The 17,416-nt window shown below is 36.5% G+C and overlaps 2 protein-coding genes across 2 annotated transcripts; one reads left to right on the top strand and one right to left on the bottom strand.

The window, feature by feature from the left end:
* Window positions 1-1,210: 1,210 nt before the first annotated feature.
* Window positions 1,211-4,380, top strand: LOC120269146 (putative pentatricopeptide repeat-containing protein At3g11460, mitochondrial). Its single transcript, XM_039276463.1, has one exon. It carries the CDS (start codon window positions 1,232-1,234, stop codon window positions 3,071-3,073), a length of 1,842 nt encoding a protein of 613 aa, XP_039132397.1. The 5' UTR covers window positions 1,211-1,231; the 3' UTR covers window positions 3,074-4,380.
* A 7,987-nt stretch (window positions 4,381-12,367) lies between these two features.
* On the bottom strand, window positions 12,368-13,486 carry LOC120269178 (auxin-induced protein 22D-like). Its single transcript, XM_039276508.1, has 4 exons — window positions 13,151-13,486; window positions 12,810-13,015; window positions 12,629-12,698; window positions 12,368-12,513 (listed from the first exon to the last, which is right to left on the bottom strand). Exons 1-4 carry the CDS (start codon window positions 13,381-13,383, stop codon window positions 12,438-12,440), a joined length of 585 nt encoding a protein of 194 aa, XP_039132442.1. The 5' UTR covers window positions 13,384-13,486; the 3' UTR covers window positions 12,368-12,437.
* Window positions 13,487-17,416: the final 3,930 nt, after the last annotated feature.

The following is a 17,416-nucleotide window of genomic DNA, read 5'->3' as shown; positions in this document are numbered from 1 at the left end:
TTATTTATATATATATAATTATATATGCATATATATCTTCAAATATATAAATATATATATATATATATTCTCTTTTCTTTTCTTTTTTTGGTTTTTTTTTTTTAGCATCTATTCCCCCAAAAATCCTCAACACCCCCAGAAAATCCTCATGAGAATTTTTTTTTCAAAATTTAAACTCAATTTTTTTCAATTCTTATCACTTCTTCTTTTTTTTTTAATTAATTTTTTTTAAAACTTCAAACTCCCTCTTTTCCCTCTCTCTTTTATTCATTTTCATTTTTTTTAAAATATCTTATTATTATTTTTTATTTTAATAATAAATTCCTAATGAAATTAGGAATTAAAAGAAAACCATATAAACAGTATATTATCCTTGCTTGCCCATTCATTGTGTGATTGCTAGGTATTGTGATATTGCACACCAAGTGTTCGACGAATTGCCACACTAGTTCTGCGCTTCCTCACACACAACAATTTTATGTAGTATTAAATATATTTTTTTTAAATTTATCTTTTAGTTTAATGTATTTATATAATTTTCAATAAATCACAATCAACTAATTATTAAATCATATACTTCACTTAGTGGAGTTTTAAATATGGGTAATTTTAAAAAGTAATAAATTTTTTTTTATAAAATATAGGTAACTAATTATTTTTAACCAATTTTTTTTTAATTGGTGTGAATTAATTAAAGTTGACAACTAATAAGTAAATTAGTAATGAAGGGAATATAATTATAACAATATATTCATTTTTGTACCCTCATTAATTTAAAATTAAAATAATTCATTAAACAAATAAGCTATCACATGTCTACAAGTGAGAAAAAAATAACAAAATAAATATCTCAATGTATTTCATTGACTAATATAACACTTGTTTAAGTTTAGAGACAATTTAGATACTTTATCTGTCATAAATAATCGAATTTCACATACCAAAAAAATTGGCTAATTTATATCTTCACATTTGTCTCTCATATGAAATTTTATAAAGAGAATTAAATAGAGTGTTGAGGTAATTTTAGAAAAAAAATAATAAATATTTTTTTATATTTAAAAATAACAGCTAAAAGGAAAATGAGTTTATTATGACAGATTCAAGAACTAATTGTTTTGATTTTATTACTCATTACACCCTAAACATTTCCATATATCATGCAAAGCAATCATAAATAATTAACAATATTTCAGGGATGCATTTACAAAACAGCTACCAAAACCAAACCATGATCGAAAGCTCCGAGATCGCCCTCACTTCGTGGACCTCTCGTCTCCGATCGTTGACCTCCGCCGGCGATCACCGGAGCGCTCTCCTCCTCTACATCCACGCCCTCCGCTCTCCATCACCTCCTCCTGATGCCACTGCCGTTCCCTCAATCCTCCTCTCCTGCGCCGCCCTTGCTCTCCCTTGCGCCGCTGCCCAGCTCCATTCCCGTTGTCGTTCCTCCGGTTGCCTCTATGACGCCCGCGTCCTCACCGCACTCATCACCTCCTATTCCCGCCTCTCCTTGCTCCCCCTTTCCGGCCAACTCTTCGCCGAGCTCTCCTCCTCCACGCTCCTACCCATCCCCTCCCTCATCGCCCTCCACAATTCCATCATCTCCGCCTACGCCTCCCACTCCCTCAATCCCCTCCCCCTCTTCCTCTCCATGCGCCGCGCTTCTATCCCCTTCAACCCAGTCACCATCCTCGCCCTCCTTCCTTCCATTCCGCTCTCTGCCCCCCAAATCCACGCCCTCAATCTAAAGTTCGGAACTTTCTCACCCTCTGTCTCCAATTGCTTCCTGTCCGTGTACTCCAAAGTTGGTGACGTAGATCTCGCTCGGCAGGTTTTCGACGAAATGCCTCATTCAAGGGAGGTGATCTCATGGAACGCTATGATCTCAGGTTACGCCCAGAATGGACATTGCGGCCGGGTTCTCGACTTGTACCGTGAGATGGAGCGGAGTGCGGGAGTGAAGCCTGATCCTGTGACGCTGGTTGGCGTGCTCTCAGCATGTGCCAATCTGGGGGCGCGGACCGTTGGCCGGGACATTGACAGGTATATATGCGAGAATTCAATGTTCAGTAAAAATATGTTTTTGAAGAATGCGCTCATAAGTATGTATTCTCGGTGTGGGGATTTGGAGCGCGCTCGAGAGGTGTTTGATGGAATGCTTGAGAGGAGTGTTGTTACTTGGACTGCGATAATTGCTGGGTATGGGATGCATGGGCATGGGGAAGTTGCAGTGCATATGTTTGACAGAATGCTGTGTGATGGTATTCGGCCTGATGGAGTGCTTATGGTTAGTGTACTGTCTGCGTGTAGCCATGCTGGGTTGACGGAGAAGGGATTGGAGTATTTCTTTGGTATGGAGAAGGTGTATGGAGTTGTACCAAGACTGGAGCATTATGCATGTGTGGTAGATCTTCTAGGACGAGCTGGGCGGCTCAGGGATGCATGGGAACTTATCAGGACAATGCCAGTGGAGCCTGATGGTGCAGTGTGGGGTGCATTATTGGGTGCTTGCAAGATTCATAAGAACGCTGAACTTGGGGAATTGGCTTTTGATCGTCTGATTGTGCTTGAACCGAGCAATGTGGGTTACTATGTGTTGCTATCGAATATATACTCTGATGCAGGAAGGTTGGATGGTGTGAAGAGAATGAGGAGATTGATGAAGGAGAGAGGGCTCAGGAAAGATCCTGGGTGTAGCTATGTTGAACACAAGGACAAAGTTCATTTGTTCTTTGCTGATGATCGCTCACACCCTCAGACAAGGAGTATTTATGTGATGATTGATGAGTTGCAAGGCTTGATGGATGAGAAGAGAAATAGCGAGAGGGGGGAGGTGGTGATTGAATCTTTAACTGGATATCATAGTGAGAAGTTGGCCATTGCTTTCGGGTTACTGAACACTGAAATTGGTGCAGAGATTGTTGTGTTCAAGAACTTGAGAGTGTGTGAAGATTGTCATGTGTTTATAAAGTCAGTGTCAAGGGTGACGAATCGAAGAGTGGTTGTTAGGGATGCCACTCGCTTCCATCATTTTGGGGGAGGCTTGTGTTCTTGCAATGACTATTGGTGAAAGTTGCATCCACAAGAGGAATGCCATCTCTTTTCCTGTATATCAAACAAAGGATCCCGACAAATTGAGAAATGATCCAATTGGAGCAATGGAGAAAAAATTGCATAACTGGATGGTAGAACTACTGGTGACACATGCTTCCACAAGATGAATGCGCCAGCCATCTCTTTTCCTATATATATCATACAAAGGAAAAGTATCATGATTTGCTTCCTGATAATTTGAAAACTGATGCAATTGGAGCAATGGAGAAAGACTTGTAGAATTGTATGATAGGACTACTGGTAAAACTTGCCTCCACAAGAGGAATGTGCCGTATCTTTCCTGAGATATCATACAAAGGATCAAGTCTCGCGATTTACTTCGTGATAAATTGAAAACTGATACAATTGAAGCAATGGAGAAAGAATTGCAGAGCCATATGACAGAGCTACCGCTGCTGATTGTTGAATTAGAAATGCATTAGCTATTGTTATCAGTATATAAAATGCAGAATTTGGAGCAGAGATAGTTATTTTCAATATTGAGACCTGTATGAAGATATGTGTTTGTAAAGCATGGTATCAAGGGTTACGAATTGGGGAGTGGTTGTTGGGGACACTGCTTGTTTTCATCACTCCGAGGGAGGACTGTGTTCTTGCAATGACTATTAGTGAACCTTGCCTCGACAACAAGGATGCCATCTCTTTTCCTGTATACCATACAAAAGGATCATGGTTTACTTCTAGACAAGTTTGAGACTATGATGCAATCAGAGCAATGGAGAAAGAATTGTAATACTATATGATAGAGCTAATGGTGACGATCGCTGAATTTGTAGGTTATCAGGAACTTAAGAATTTTCTGAAGATTGTCATGTGTTTATAAAGCCGGTATCAAGGGTGATAAATGGAAGAGTGACAATATCTCTCCTCTGGTTTAGTTTCTGATAAGTTGAGAAACTGGGCATGCAAGAATTATAAAACTGCAGCTAAGTAAGTTCCGGACTTACTAGTTAAACTCTAAGCATGCAATTGCTTTTAGGATTTCTTGGTCTTTGATCATCTGGACAAAATCTTGCTAATTTGCATCTAGTGCTTGGAATTTGCTTGGAATTCTTAATCCTAACACTTGATTGTTTGGAGGAAAATGCAGTATGATCTAAAATAGATGGTATGTACATAAATGTTAGCTTTTTTTCTAAAAAAACTGTACAAAAGCTTGGAATGAATGGCAAAGTTCTTATGCTTGTAACTGTTTCATTTGTAGTAAATTTTTTTAGGTTCATTAGGGGTTGAAGAAAATTGGAGTTTTAATTATTATTGTTATTCTTGAATAGAATTACTATACTTTTCAGAATTTTTGTTTGCAACTTTGATTGTAATATGAAAGCTTATTTGCTCCTCAAGTTAGAGTCTGGATTCAGAAAAAGTTCACAACTATGGGCTTGTTTGGATAGACTTCCGAAAAAGCCAAAAAGTCTTTTTAATAAGTTAAGCATGTCTGATTTCAGAAAAATATATTATTATTATTATTATTTGATATTAAAAAGATTTTTTTTTAAGAATACACATCTAAACAACTTTACACATATAAAAATATTTTTTTATTAATTTATCCAAATATAAAATCAAGAGAAACACTTAATTTTACTTTGAGAAGTACTTTTATTTAAAATTATTCTACCAAAAAATTTTTTTTTCTAATGTCAATCCAAACAAGTCTTCCATATATATATATATATATTAGTTTTAAAATAAATATTATAATTATCAAACTAAATAAAAAATTAAATAAAATAATTAAATAGACATGATAAGTCAAAAACTTATCATTAATTTCTACTCGACAACTAATAATTCGCTTTCATTTTCATTCAATTTTTTATGAAATTCAAATCGAAGTTAGACTCAAGTGTGTACATATTGAAATCTATTGATGGAAATAAATGTGGAAAATTACATGCTCGTCTTTTTCATATCTTTATACAACATTTCTCTTTGTTTATATAAATTTATTATTAAAAATTAATTTATAATTTTTCAAAAACTATCTATTTGTTATAAACAAATATTTTAATGGATGCCTACTGTAGCAATTTTACTGTAGCAGTCGGCATTACTATAGTAACTTCTAGATATTACTGTAGCAGCCGTCCATGTGGTACTGTAGCAACCGCCGGTACTGTTACTATTCCACCAACCCGGGTATTTTGGACCGTCGGATCAAATCGATCCTGGCCGTTCATTCAACTCTTGTAACCCTATAAATACCCCCTCATTTGTATAATTTGTGATAAGAGAGAAAAGAAGAAAAAGAGAGAAATAAAAGAAGAAAGAAGAATAAGTTAATTCTTCAGGGTTTTTTGGGTTTTTGGTAAATGCTCTGGCTCTCTATTCTTATTACTATCTTTACATTTATAACATATATATTCTTAACACGTTATCAGCACGAATTTGCTCATATGATTTTAATTTTCTTTGACTTATCTAATATATATGTTATATATGTGGAATCCATTTCTAACACTGAATGCAGGAAGGATCGTCAGGTAACATAATACTAGCAAACCATACATTTTATTCAGTCAACAATACATAAGATTTTCTTTGAAGCATACATAAAAAACATACAGTACTAAAGCCACTAAGGCTAATATTACTAGTACTTTTAAAATAAACAAGAAAAACAATAATATTATTATTACAATGAGATTTTCCATCAAATCCAAATTATCAAGCATCATCTTTTCCTAAGTTTTCGCGGCGACCCTCCGATCCCGGCGATCGTTGACAAAATCAGGTAAAAATCTGCCGGGCCCTTTTTCTCTTCTCCGTCGCCCTTCTCACTACTCCGCCGGCCCCTTCGAGTTTCTCCGTCGGCAACTCGGCCGGCTTTTCTACGTCGGCCCCCTACTTTCTTCTCTCCCCTATCTTTACTTCTTCTTCCCTTTTAACTTATAATCACTTTCAAACAAATTTTAATTCCCAATGCTGCAATAATTGCAGCGTATGAACAGTACCGTATACATGAATAGTACTATATATGAATAGTATCATACATGAACAATACCGTACATATGAACAGTATAGATGCTTTATATTTTATTCTGTACTCTCTATTATAATTACATGCTATATTATTTTGAAGAAAAATGGCAAATATTACAAAAAGAGAATTCGAGGCCCTTCAAATCTCGGGGAGCAATTATATATCCTGGAGCCTCGATATCAAGCTCCATCTAAAAGCAAGAAACCTGAGTAGAACTATTGAGGCTAATAACAATAAGCCTAGTGATAATAAGGCGAAGGCCTTAATATTTATAAGGCATCATATTGATGATGGCCTGAAGAATGAATACTTGACCATTGAGGATCCACAGGAATTGTGGTTATCCCTGAAAGAAAGATTTGATCATCTCAGAATGGTCTACTTGACCAAAGCACGTAATGATTGGTCAAGCCTCAGGTTTCAAGATTTTAAAAGCGTGCAAGAATATGATTCCGAGCTATTTAAAATTGTTTCAGTACTACGTCTCTGTGGAGAAACAGTGACAGAAGGAATGATGCTCGAGAAAACATTTACAACATTTCATGCATTGTGGCGGAGCAAAATAATGAATTGTCGAGAAAACATTTACAACATTTCATGCATTGCTCGAGAAAACATTTACAACATTTACAACAACAATATAGAGAAAAGAATTTTACAAAATTCTCTGAATTAATTTCTTGTCTCCTTGTGGCGGAGCAAAATAATGAATTGTTGATGCAGAATCATCAATCTCGACCATCTGGATCAGCACCACTGCCAGAAATTAATTTTGGGCAAAAAAGATGGCGTGGTCGCGGTGCTAGTTTTAAAAACCGCGGTGGATGAGGAAATTATGGTGGTCGAGAACTACGCGGTCATGGTGGGGGCCGAAATAATATCGGACCACGCGATACCAGAATTGATGTACATCAACAAAAACAACAAAGCCACAAGATGGGATCAGAGACAAAGAAGAATACATGCTATCGTTGTGGCCTGGAAGGTCATTGGTCCAGAATTTGCAGGACCCCTAAACATTTTGTCCATCTTTACCAAGAATCACTTAAAAACAAGAAAGGTAAAGATATTGAGACAAATTTTACTGACAACCCCATAGTTGATCCAATAGAGAATAATTCTATAAATAATTTAAATGTAACTGAAAATACATATTTAGATATGTCAGATTTCCTTATAGACTAGTTTGTAATATATCTTTATGTTTTATTAAATTATGTTTTTCATTTGTTTTGTTAGAATATGGCTAATGATGAATGCATTATTGATTGCGGGACAACGCATACTATTTTGACAAGAAAAATATATTTTATATCTTTATCAATGAGAAAGGCATGTATAGCCACAATAGCAGGGTCATCAGACCTGGTTGAAGGTTCTGGAGAAGCAGCATTGATGTTGCCAAATGGAACATCCTTGCAGATGAAAAATGCTCTCTATTCCCCTAAGTCTAGGAGGAACCTTTTAAACTTTAAAGATATACGTCTCAATGGATATTATTTAGAGACGGTTGATAAGAAAGGAAAAGAATATCTTTATATTACACAAGTTATTTCATGCCAAAAACGTGTACTTGAAAACTTTTTCTGTATATCCTCAGGATTATATTTTACACGTATTAAAGTGATGGAATCACATACGGTATTAACCCGGAAGATTAATGACCCGTAGATATTTAAAATATGGCATGAAAGACTTGGACATCCGGGATGCTATTATGTCATACCGGATTATTACTAGTTCTCATGGACACCCACCCGAAGGATTATAAGATCCTAACACATAATGAATACGCATGTTCAAAGATGCTCAATGGGAAAGCTAATAACTGCACCTTCTATAACTAAGGTGACTGGTGAATCTCCTAAATATTTAGAAAGAATACAATGAGACATATGTGGACCAATACATCCATCATGTGGACCATTTAGGTATTTTATGGTTGTAATCGATACATCGACTAGATGGTCCCATGTTTCACTGTTGTCTACAAGGAATGTAGCATTTGCAAGGTTATTGGCACAAATTATCAGGCTTAAAACACAATTTCCAGATTATCCCATAAAAGACAATTCGTCTTGATAATCGTCGGGTGAATTTTCATCAAAAATCATTTTATGATTATCAGATGGCGATTGAATACATGTTGAGCATCCAAGAGGCTCATGTACATACCCAAAATGGGTTAGTCGGAGTCATTAATTAAAAGACTCAGATTATCGCTCGTCCAATGTTATTAAGGACTAAACCGCCTACAAGTGCGTGGGGTCATGCTATTTTGCATGCCGCAGCCTTTTAATACTGGATCCGACCCACTCGCATGTAATTCATATTCACCACACCAACTTGTTATGGGTAAAAGAGCCCCGATATTTCATATATAAGAATATTTGGTTGTGCAAAGATATGTGCCAATACCACCACCAAATCGCATAAAAAATGGGTCCACAACGCAGACTTGGTATATATGTTGGTTATGATTGCCCTTCAATTATACTGATATTTAGAACCATTACATGGGGATGTATTTATCGCAAGATTTGCAGATTGTCATTTTGATGAACTGCTCTTCCCCGCATTAGGGGAGAAATGATTATTCAAAATGAGCCAAAAGAAATTGATTGAAAGCATCACGATTACATACATATGATCCTCGCACTCAAACGAATGTGAACTTGAAGTTCAAAGGATCATTAAATTGCAAAAATATTGCAAATGAAATACCCGATGCATTCACCGATACTAAAAATGATAACCAAATCATATATACCACCGCCAATGCTCTGCAAGAATTGAGATTCTTAAGAATCCATTGAAAAGAAAAATCAAGTAGAAAAATAAACCACGACAAAAAAACGTGGAGACCAATTGGTGCCAAAGATTCGACTCCTAGAAAAAGGAAGCGTAAAAAAATAAAGATAAGGATCTCCCATGTGAAAAAGGGAGAGGAAATTATAAAAACCCTCGTAACAAGTTAATGAAGAATCAACGGGGGATGATATTTCGAAAAAATGTTGAAAAATTCAATTTGCTATGTAGATGATGGTCAAAGATCGAATCGCATGAGACCCGAAATAAATGATATATTCATCTACAATGTGGCTATAGATATAGAAATAACATCGATAATGATCCGTAGCCACGATCCATCAAGAACGTCGACAAAGAAATGATTGGCCAAAATGGAAAGAAGCTATCCAGTCGAGCTAAATTCCCTATCAAAAACGTGAGGTGTTTGAGCTGATAGTGCCAACACCGTAAGGGATAAAACCAACTGGGTTATAAATGGGTGTTTGTGAGAAAAAAGAAATGAAAAATAATCAAATTATGAGATACAAAAGCAAGACCTGGTTGCTCAAGGTTTTTTTCTCAAACGCCTGGTATCGATTATGAAGAGACATACCTCCGTAATGGATGGAATTACTTTTTCGATTTTTTTAATTGCTATGGCAAAGAAGTAATAAATTAGATATGCAACTGATGGATGTCGTCACAAAGATATCCGTATGGATTACTTGAAAATGACATATATATGAAAAATCCCCGAAGGATATAGAAAAACAAACATTACAAATAATCATTATTTATACTCTATTAAATTACGTAGATCTCTTTATGGGTTAAAACAATCTGGACTGATGTGGTATAACCGTCTCAGTGAATATCTTATAAAAGAAGGGTACCAAAATGATAGTATATGTCCATGTGTGTTTATTAAAAAGTTATACTAACGGTTTTTGTCAGTGATAGCAGAGATATGTGGATGATTTAAATCTTGTAGGCACTCATTCCGAAATCTGCAACCGCAAAGATCATATCTCGAGAAAAAGAATTTGAAAATGAAAGATTTGGGAAAGACCAAATTGCTCTAGGTATACAAATCGAGCACTTATCCTCGTGAATATTTGCAGCATCAATCAACCCTATACGTAAAAAGGCGTCAAGAGATTCAATATGGAGAAGGCTTATCCACTCGAGCACGCCAATGGTCGTCCGAACTCTTGATGTTCGGAAAGATCCATTTCACCATCCGAAGAAGGAGAGATCATTCTTGGTCCGTAAACTCCATATTTAGCTGCAATCGGTACATTAATGTATCTTCGCAAATAATATCGAGACCAAATATAGCTTTTGCAAAGAAATCTTCTAGCAAGATACGCTTCTACAATCGACACGAAGACACTCGGAAAGGAGTAAAAAGATGTGCTACGCTATTTACGAGGAACTACGGATCCGGGTTTATTCTATCAACAAGAATCTTCATCCAACCTCACGTGTTTTATGATCGTCGGGTATCCGTCTCGACCCTCATAAAGGGCGATCTCGGATCTAGATACATGTTTTCTTACAATGGTACATCTATCTCATGGCTGCTCCACAAAACAAACTCTTACGACTACTTCATCAAATCATGTCGAAATTCTAGCTCTTCATGAAGTAAGTCGTGAATGCCAATGGTTACGATCTATGATTGGGCATATACAAATATCATCGCAAATTACCATCAAGAATAACAAATGCTACAATAATTTATGAAGACAACAATGCTTGTATTTCTCAAATACAAGGAGGTTATATTAAAGGTGATAGAACTGAAAACATATATCACCAAAAATTTTTTTCTACACTCATGATCTCCGAAGAAGGCGTTATAGAAGTTCAAAAGATTCAATCCAAAGGAGAATCAAGTCGATCTATTCACAAAAATCACTTCCTAAGTGCATTCATCAAATACTTATATACAAAATCGGGATGAGAAGACTTAAGGATGTAAAGTACTCGATATAAGTTAAAAAGTTATTTATTTGAGGGGAGATCTGCACTTTTTTTCCCTTCGCCAAGGTTTTTGTCCCAATGGGTTTTTTTCCGATGCAAGGTTTTTTTAATGAGGCAAGAATCCTCAAATGTGCCAAGGATAATGTACTTTTTTTCCTTAGCTAGGTTTTTTTATCCCATCGGGTTTTTCCCTAGCAAAGGTTTTAACGAGGCATATCCTTTGGTCGTAGGCATCCAAGGGGAGTGTTATAAACAAATATTTTAATGGATGCCCACCGTAGCAATTTTCACCGTAGCAAATGGACATTACTATAGTAACTTCTAGATATTATCAGAAGCTGACATCAGTGTACCGCCCATGTGGTACATCAGTAGCACCACGCAGATCAGTTACTATTCCACCAACCCGTAGTATTTTGGACCGCTCGGATCGAAATCGATCCCTGCCGCTCATTCAACTCTCAGAACCCTATAAATACCCTCTCATTTTTAGTATACTTTGAAGATATAGAGAAGAGAAAGAAAAAGAGAGAAATAAAAAGAAGAAAGAAGAAGAAGTAAGTTAATTATTCAGTGGTTTTTTTGGGTTTTTATGAATACTCCTGCTCTCTATTCTTATTACTATCTTTACATTTATAATATATATATTCTTAATCAATTTGTATATTTATATCACCATTTAACATTCTATTTACCGCTTGATTTTTTTATTATTAATATTTTTTTAACAATATGAACAAGCCTACTTTGTTGACTTCCACCACTAATATTGAAAAAGGTAGATAAACATTATACTTCCACCACTAATGGATTGTTTTTTTTTTATTATTGTATTTTTCCTCTCATAATGTTTATTTATGGTGCATCTAAAAAAAACGTGGGCAAACCATTCAACACACATTAAATCTTCAACCATACGTTAAAATCAAACTCTTTGATCTTATATAAAAGAGTGAATAACATTATCACTCATCTATTACGGTGATGATTCTATTGATAATTAGTAAAGTAATATATATATATATATATTGATTATGAATGAGATTGTAATTGTTTATATTCAACCTTCTCTTTGATATGGACTGACGTTCTCAATTTTTTTCATTAATCGATATTGTTTTTCTTCTCATCAAATTAACTTATATTATTGAAGAACTCATTTTCATTTTAATCATTGAATCATGAAGAAAAATTGAAGATTATATACATATTTGATTAATTTTGGTAACATAATAAATTTTCAAACACATATATATATACACAATTCCCTTCATTAATTGTTTTTTTGGTACTAGAGGATTTATATATTTCCATCCAGTGTATTTCCAATATTAATCCAATCTTAGTTATCAAGTTTTAATAATCTCACAAACACATATATTCTCAACAAAACTTAATTTTCATTTGCATGGATCTCAATTTATTTACATATTTGTATTAATAAAAAAAGGAAAAAGAAAAAAAGGTACATCTATAAAAACAAAAACAAAGATCACCACCTCACCAAAATTAACTATATATCCCTCTCATTTAGTTTCTTATATTTTTCTTCTCCATTTCATGAGTTTGAACTCAACCCTCTTGCTTCACATCCCTTCATTATCCTCATCCTCTTGCATGAAGAGATAAACATCCTACAAATATCACAACAAAATCACATCATAAACACATATTTCTATAAATGCAAAATTATCATGTACATGATATATCTATGTGTATATACACAGACACACACACACACACACTCACCTCCAAGGAACATCTCCAACAAGCATCAAGTCACCATCTTTATCTTCATATGCAATTGCATATAATTCACCTAAAAATCATAAGAGAAATACAAGAAGAAAAGTTCAATCATCAAATAATAAACACACACATATATGTATATATTTCATATTTTTTTAAAAAGAAGTGTATATATATATACCTATGGAAAAACACTTGAACATGTCCTCCAAAGCAAGTCTAAGCTCTTCATAGCCTTGATAAACATTGAGATCTATTTTCCTCAAGTATGGAGCACCATCCATGCTAACCTTCACGTAAAGTCCACCCTTCTGATCAACCTCTTTTATAGCCTCAAAACTCTTCTTCCTATATGACCTTATTGGTGGCCACCCTACTACTTGTGCCCTGCCATGCAAAATTATTTAATTTTATATATTAATACTCAAAAATTCAATCAATTAAATAAAACTCTTTCTAAACAACTCTTCCAAATAATTATAAAAATAAATAAATAACCAGTGACTCAAAAATCAGACTCACTTGGCTGCCGGTGAGGTATCGAGGCAGCTTTCGACTGATGCCGTCTCCGATGAGCTCCTTTTGTACTCACACTCATACTCAGTACTGTCCTCCGGCAATGCACGTTTGTTACCTCTAGACACCACCTGTGTTGGTATTACCTCCTCACCGGTCCCCGGAGGCCCAAGTCTAAGTTCCGTTGCCTTTAAGTTATCGATATCGATATCATCACCATATCTTGTTCTGACTTCCATTGATCTAGATTTTTCTTTTTTGAGCTCAAAAACTTGAACTTGAAACTATATCAGATTGGTTTTGGAGAATGGATCTAAATGAATTATATATAGAAGAATTAAAGTATAGCTAAAGGTGAAGGAGAAGAAGAAAGAAGAAGGAGAATATAAAGAGGAAAGAGAGGAGGGAGACATGATTTGAAGTTAATTGGTGATGCAAGGAGTGCATGTAAATGGGACCGAGACAACGAAGTTTGTCTGTGGACTATGAGGCAACATGTCGGGCCTGACTTCTTGGACCACGTCAACTCGGTTTAACCGTGTTAATTAATGGCCCTTACGGTTAGGGCTTATTACTTAATTAGTTATATATATTGAGCCCGGCCCGTTTAATAAGATGGTGAGAGAACTCAACTCATACATATATATATTGAAATATCAAGAGGAGTTAAATTAATGAATTGGTGCTACTTAATAAATAAAACTATATATAAAAAGACATTAAAGATGATTAAACTTTGTTACTAGATAGTAATATATAATCTAGTGAACGAACAACGTATATATAGATGACTAATATTCGTAATTTTTTTTATAAATGTGATAAAAACAGTTAATTAAGGGTGGGGGTACAACGGAGAATTGAATATCCTGTTGCATGTGAATACTAATCACTCAATGATACAGATTAATTAGGTTGTAAGTCTGTATTCATAATTGGGAGTATATATATATATTATACGTCTTTCATACTTGATCAATGCTCATTGAATTAAAGACCTCGTTTGCTATATTTGAAATTTCGAAACAAGATTTCGGGCTTAAGACCGGTCAACTCTAAGCGAGTTTTAAGCGAAGACTAGGTTGAGACTTGAGACAAGGCATGTGAACGGGCCATATATAAGATTGATACGGGTCGCAGATAGACACGGTTTGGGTGGGGAGACAAATGCATTGACATAGTAGTATGAGAGGTGGGTGGTCGTCCTGTTTCAAAGGGACACCATTTATATATATTATTATTGTTGTTGTTAATTAATTTTTTATTTTCTATATATATATACATATATTTATAATATGTGGATGTTGGGTGTGAGAAATGATGAATATGAAAAGAGTTGTCTGGTACTTGGATATTTTGTGATCTTAATGTTGATTTTTTAGTATATAATATGTATATGTTACTGGGAATGTGTGTGATTAATTACATGTTAGAACTGTTAGATGTTGATAAGAATGGGCATCATTTCATTAGGGCAAGAGGCCAATAAATAGATACAATGTGTATAAATACGTAAGTAGTTAGTATGTATAAACAAGAAGATACAAAGTATAGTATAAGTATATACTAGTCCTCTAACACCCTCCCTCAAACTCACGTGGATCATAAACCGAGAGTTTGTCAATCGAAATCGAATCGAGAAACAAGATGTGCTCTTAGTGAAAAGATCGAAGTCGATAGGCGGAGGCAACATACTGAAGAAGAATAGTACCAAAGATCGTAATGATGACTTTAACAAAATGTAGAGCAACCTCAAGATGTTTGGTGCGTCTCATGAAATACAGGATTGGCAGCAATTTTGATGGCACTCTGATTGTCACAGTAGATAGGAGTGGGAGTAGATAAAGAGACACCAAAATCCACCAAAATACGACGCAACCAAATAATCTCCTGGGCAGAGGAGGACATAGCACCATACTCGGCCCCCTAGCAGAGAAAGAGCAATCGTGGTTTGTTTCTTTGCTTTTCCAAGAGATAAGGGAATCTCCAAGGAAAAATGCAGTAAAACCAAAGGGTAGATTTTGACGATCAAGAGAATCACCCGCCCTAATCAAGATCACAATAGGCACGCAAATTTCAAACGATGATGTGGCCGAGAAAAAATAACGATCTAGTAAGAGTGCCACTGAGGTAACGAAGAACCCGCAGAAGTGCAGCATAATGAGTAGAGCGAGGAGCACTCACAAACTGACTGAGAACACGAACTGCATAAGCAATATCGGGTCGAGTGATGGTCAAGTAGACGAGAGCACCAACAAGAGCCCGATAACGAGTGGGATCACCAAAAGCTCACCATCGATGAGGAGAGACGGTGATGTAATTCAACGGGAGTGGAAGCAAAGGCATAATATCGGTGATGTCACTCATCGAAAAATGTCGAGATGTATTTCACCGAGATAACAAATAACCGCGACGAGAATAAGCAATCTCAAGACCTAGAAAGTAACGAGGGGACTCAAGATCTTTCATCCGAAACTCGTGTAAATCACTGCTTCGGAGAAATAATAGTCCTCAGATCATCACCGTAAATAACCATATCACAACATATAAAAAGAAGAATAGTGAGACCACGAGGAGTCCGACGAGTGAAGAGAGCGTGAATCATGAGAGCTCTCCGTGAAACCAAGAGCAAGAATCACATCATGAAAACGCTCAAACCAAAGCGCGAGGAGCCCTGCTTTGAGCCCATAAATAGCTCGACGAAGATGACACACATGCCGAGGAGGATGTGAGAAACTGTGAGGAGGAGTCATATAAACCTCCTCGTAAAGATCTCCATGTAAGAAAGCATTGGTCACATCTAACTCGACAGAGCGGCCACTCGACGTGTTGCAAAAGAACAAAGAAGAAGAAGACGAACAAAGTAGTCAACTTGGCTACTGTGAGCAAAGGTCTCGCCATAATCAATGCCATACTCTTGAGTAAAAGCCACGAGCAACAAGACGAGCCTTATAGCGCTCAATAGTGCCATCAGCCACGGGTCTTAATCCTATAGATCCACCGACAACCCGATGGGAGTAACACCGTAAGGAAGAGGAACGAGATCCTGTGTATGCATACGCTCAAGAGCCCCAAGTTCCTCCTCATAGCCTCACCGCTAATCGGGGATGTCATGCCCTCACGATACGACTGCGGGCTCATGATAAGTGTGAACTGGGCAAAGAAGAAAAAGTCCGAAAATGTGGAGAGTAAGTAGAAGAAAGAGAAAGAGCATACCGAAATGGAGGATGACGTAACACTGGTCCCGGGTAACGACGAGGGATAGCAGTGAGCATCTTCGGGGAGGTGGGACTCGAGGAGGAGACGGGAGAAACACTCAAGTATCAACATTTGCCGAGATGGGTAGAAGAAGGAGGAGAAATGCCGTAAGAAATGGTGGGTGAAGTTGTGGAGGCTAAGCAGAATATCGTAGAAGTCTGGGTAGAATAACTAAAGGTTTGGGAGTAGGAAAAGCAAGAGGAAGTCCTAAGAAAAAGAAAGATCTCGGAGGAGGAGAGGTAAAGAAAGTGGTATCTTCAAGAAAAGGTAACATGACGAGAAATACGTAAGACGACGAGAGGTAGGATCATAGCAGATGAGCAACCCTTGTGTTCGAGAGTCAGATCCAAGAAAAAAATACACATCGCAGAACGCGGAGAGAGCTTAGTTCGCCATGCGAAGGCGTAGTACAAAGCAAACACAACCAAATGTGCGAAGATGACCATAAGATGGGGGAACAAGAGAACAACCGCTCATAAGGAGTAACACCAGAAAGAGTGGAGGAAGGTGTTCTATTAATAAGATAGATGGATGTAAGAATAGCTTCACTCAAAAATTGTTGAGGAAACGTAGGAGGCGAAAAGAAGGGCAACGAGTAGTCTCAAGTATATGGCGACATGCTTTACGCCAAAGAACACCATTCCGAAAGGTGTGTAAGGACAGATCACGAGAAAGGGTGCCATGAGAGGAAAGTAAGGCACCCGAAAGATGTAGAGAGATATTCTTGAGCTCCATCAGCGAAGGACCTTGATTCGCTTATCGAATCGAGTATGGACCATTTGTGTGAATCGAGAATAAATGGTGTAGACTTCGTAATCGAGATCGCATTAGGTAGAGCCGTGTATATCTAGAAAAGTCATCAATGAAGCTTTATGTAATAAGAGAATCCAAGGAGAGAAGAGGAAGGAGCAGGACCCCAAACATCGAATGTACTAGATCAAAAGTGGAGTTGGAAAAAGGAGTCACTAGATGGAAAAGGAAGAGCCGAATGTTTAGCAAACTTACAACCCATAC

Source organism: Dioscorea cayenensis, chromosome 9, assembly GCF_009730915.1.
Source record: "Dioscorea cayenensis subsp. rotundata cultivar TDr96_F1 chromosome 9, TDr96_F1_v2_PseudoChromosome.rev07_lg8_w22 25.fasta, whole genome shotgun sequence".
Lineage (NCBI taxonomy): Eukaryota > Viridiplantae > Streptophyta > Magnoliopsida > Dioscoreales > Dioscoreaceae > Dioscorea > Dioscorea cayenensis.
Note: the sequence above shows the minus strand (reverse complement) of the source record. Positions and strands in the feature narration are given on the sequence as shown.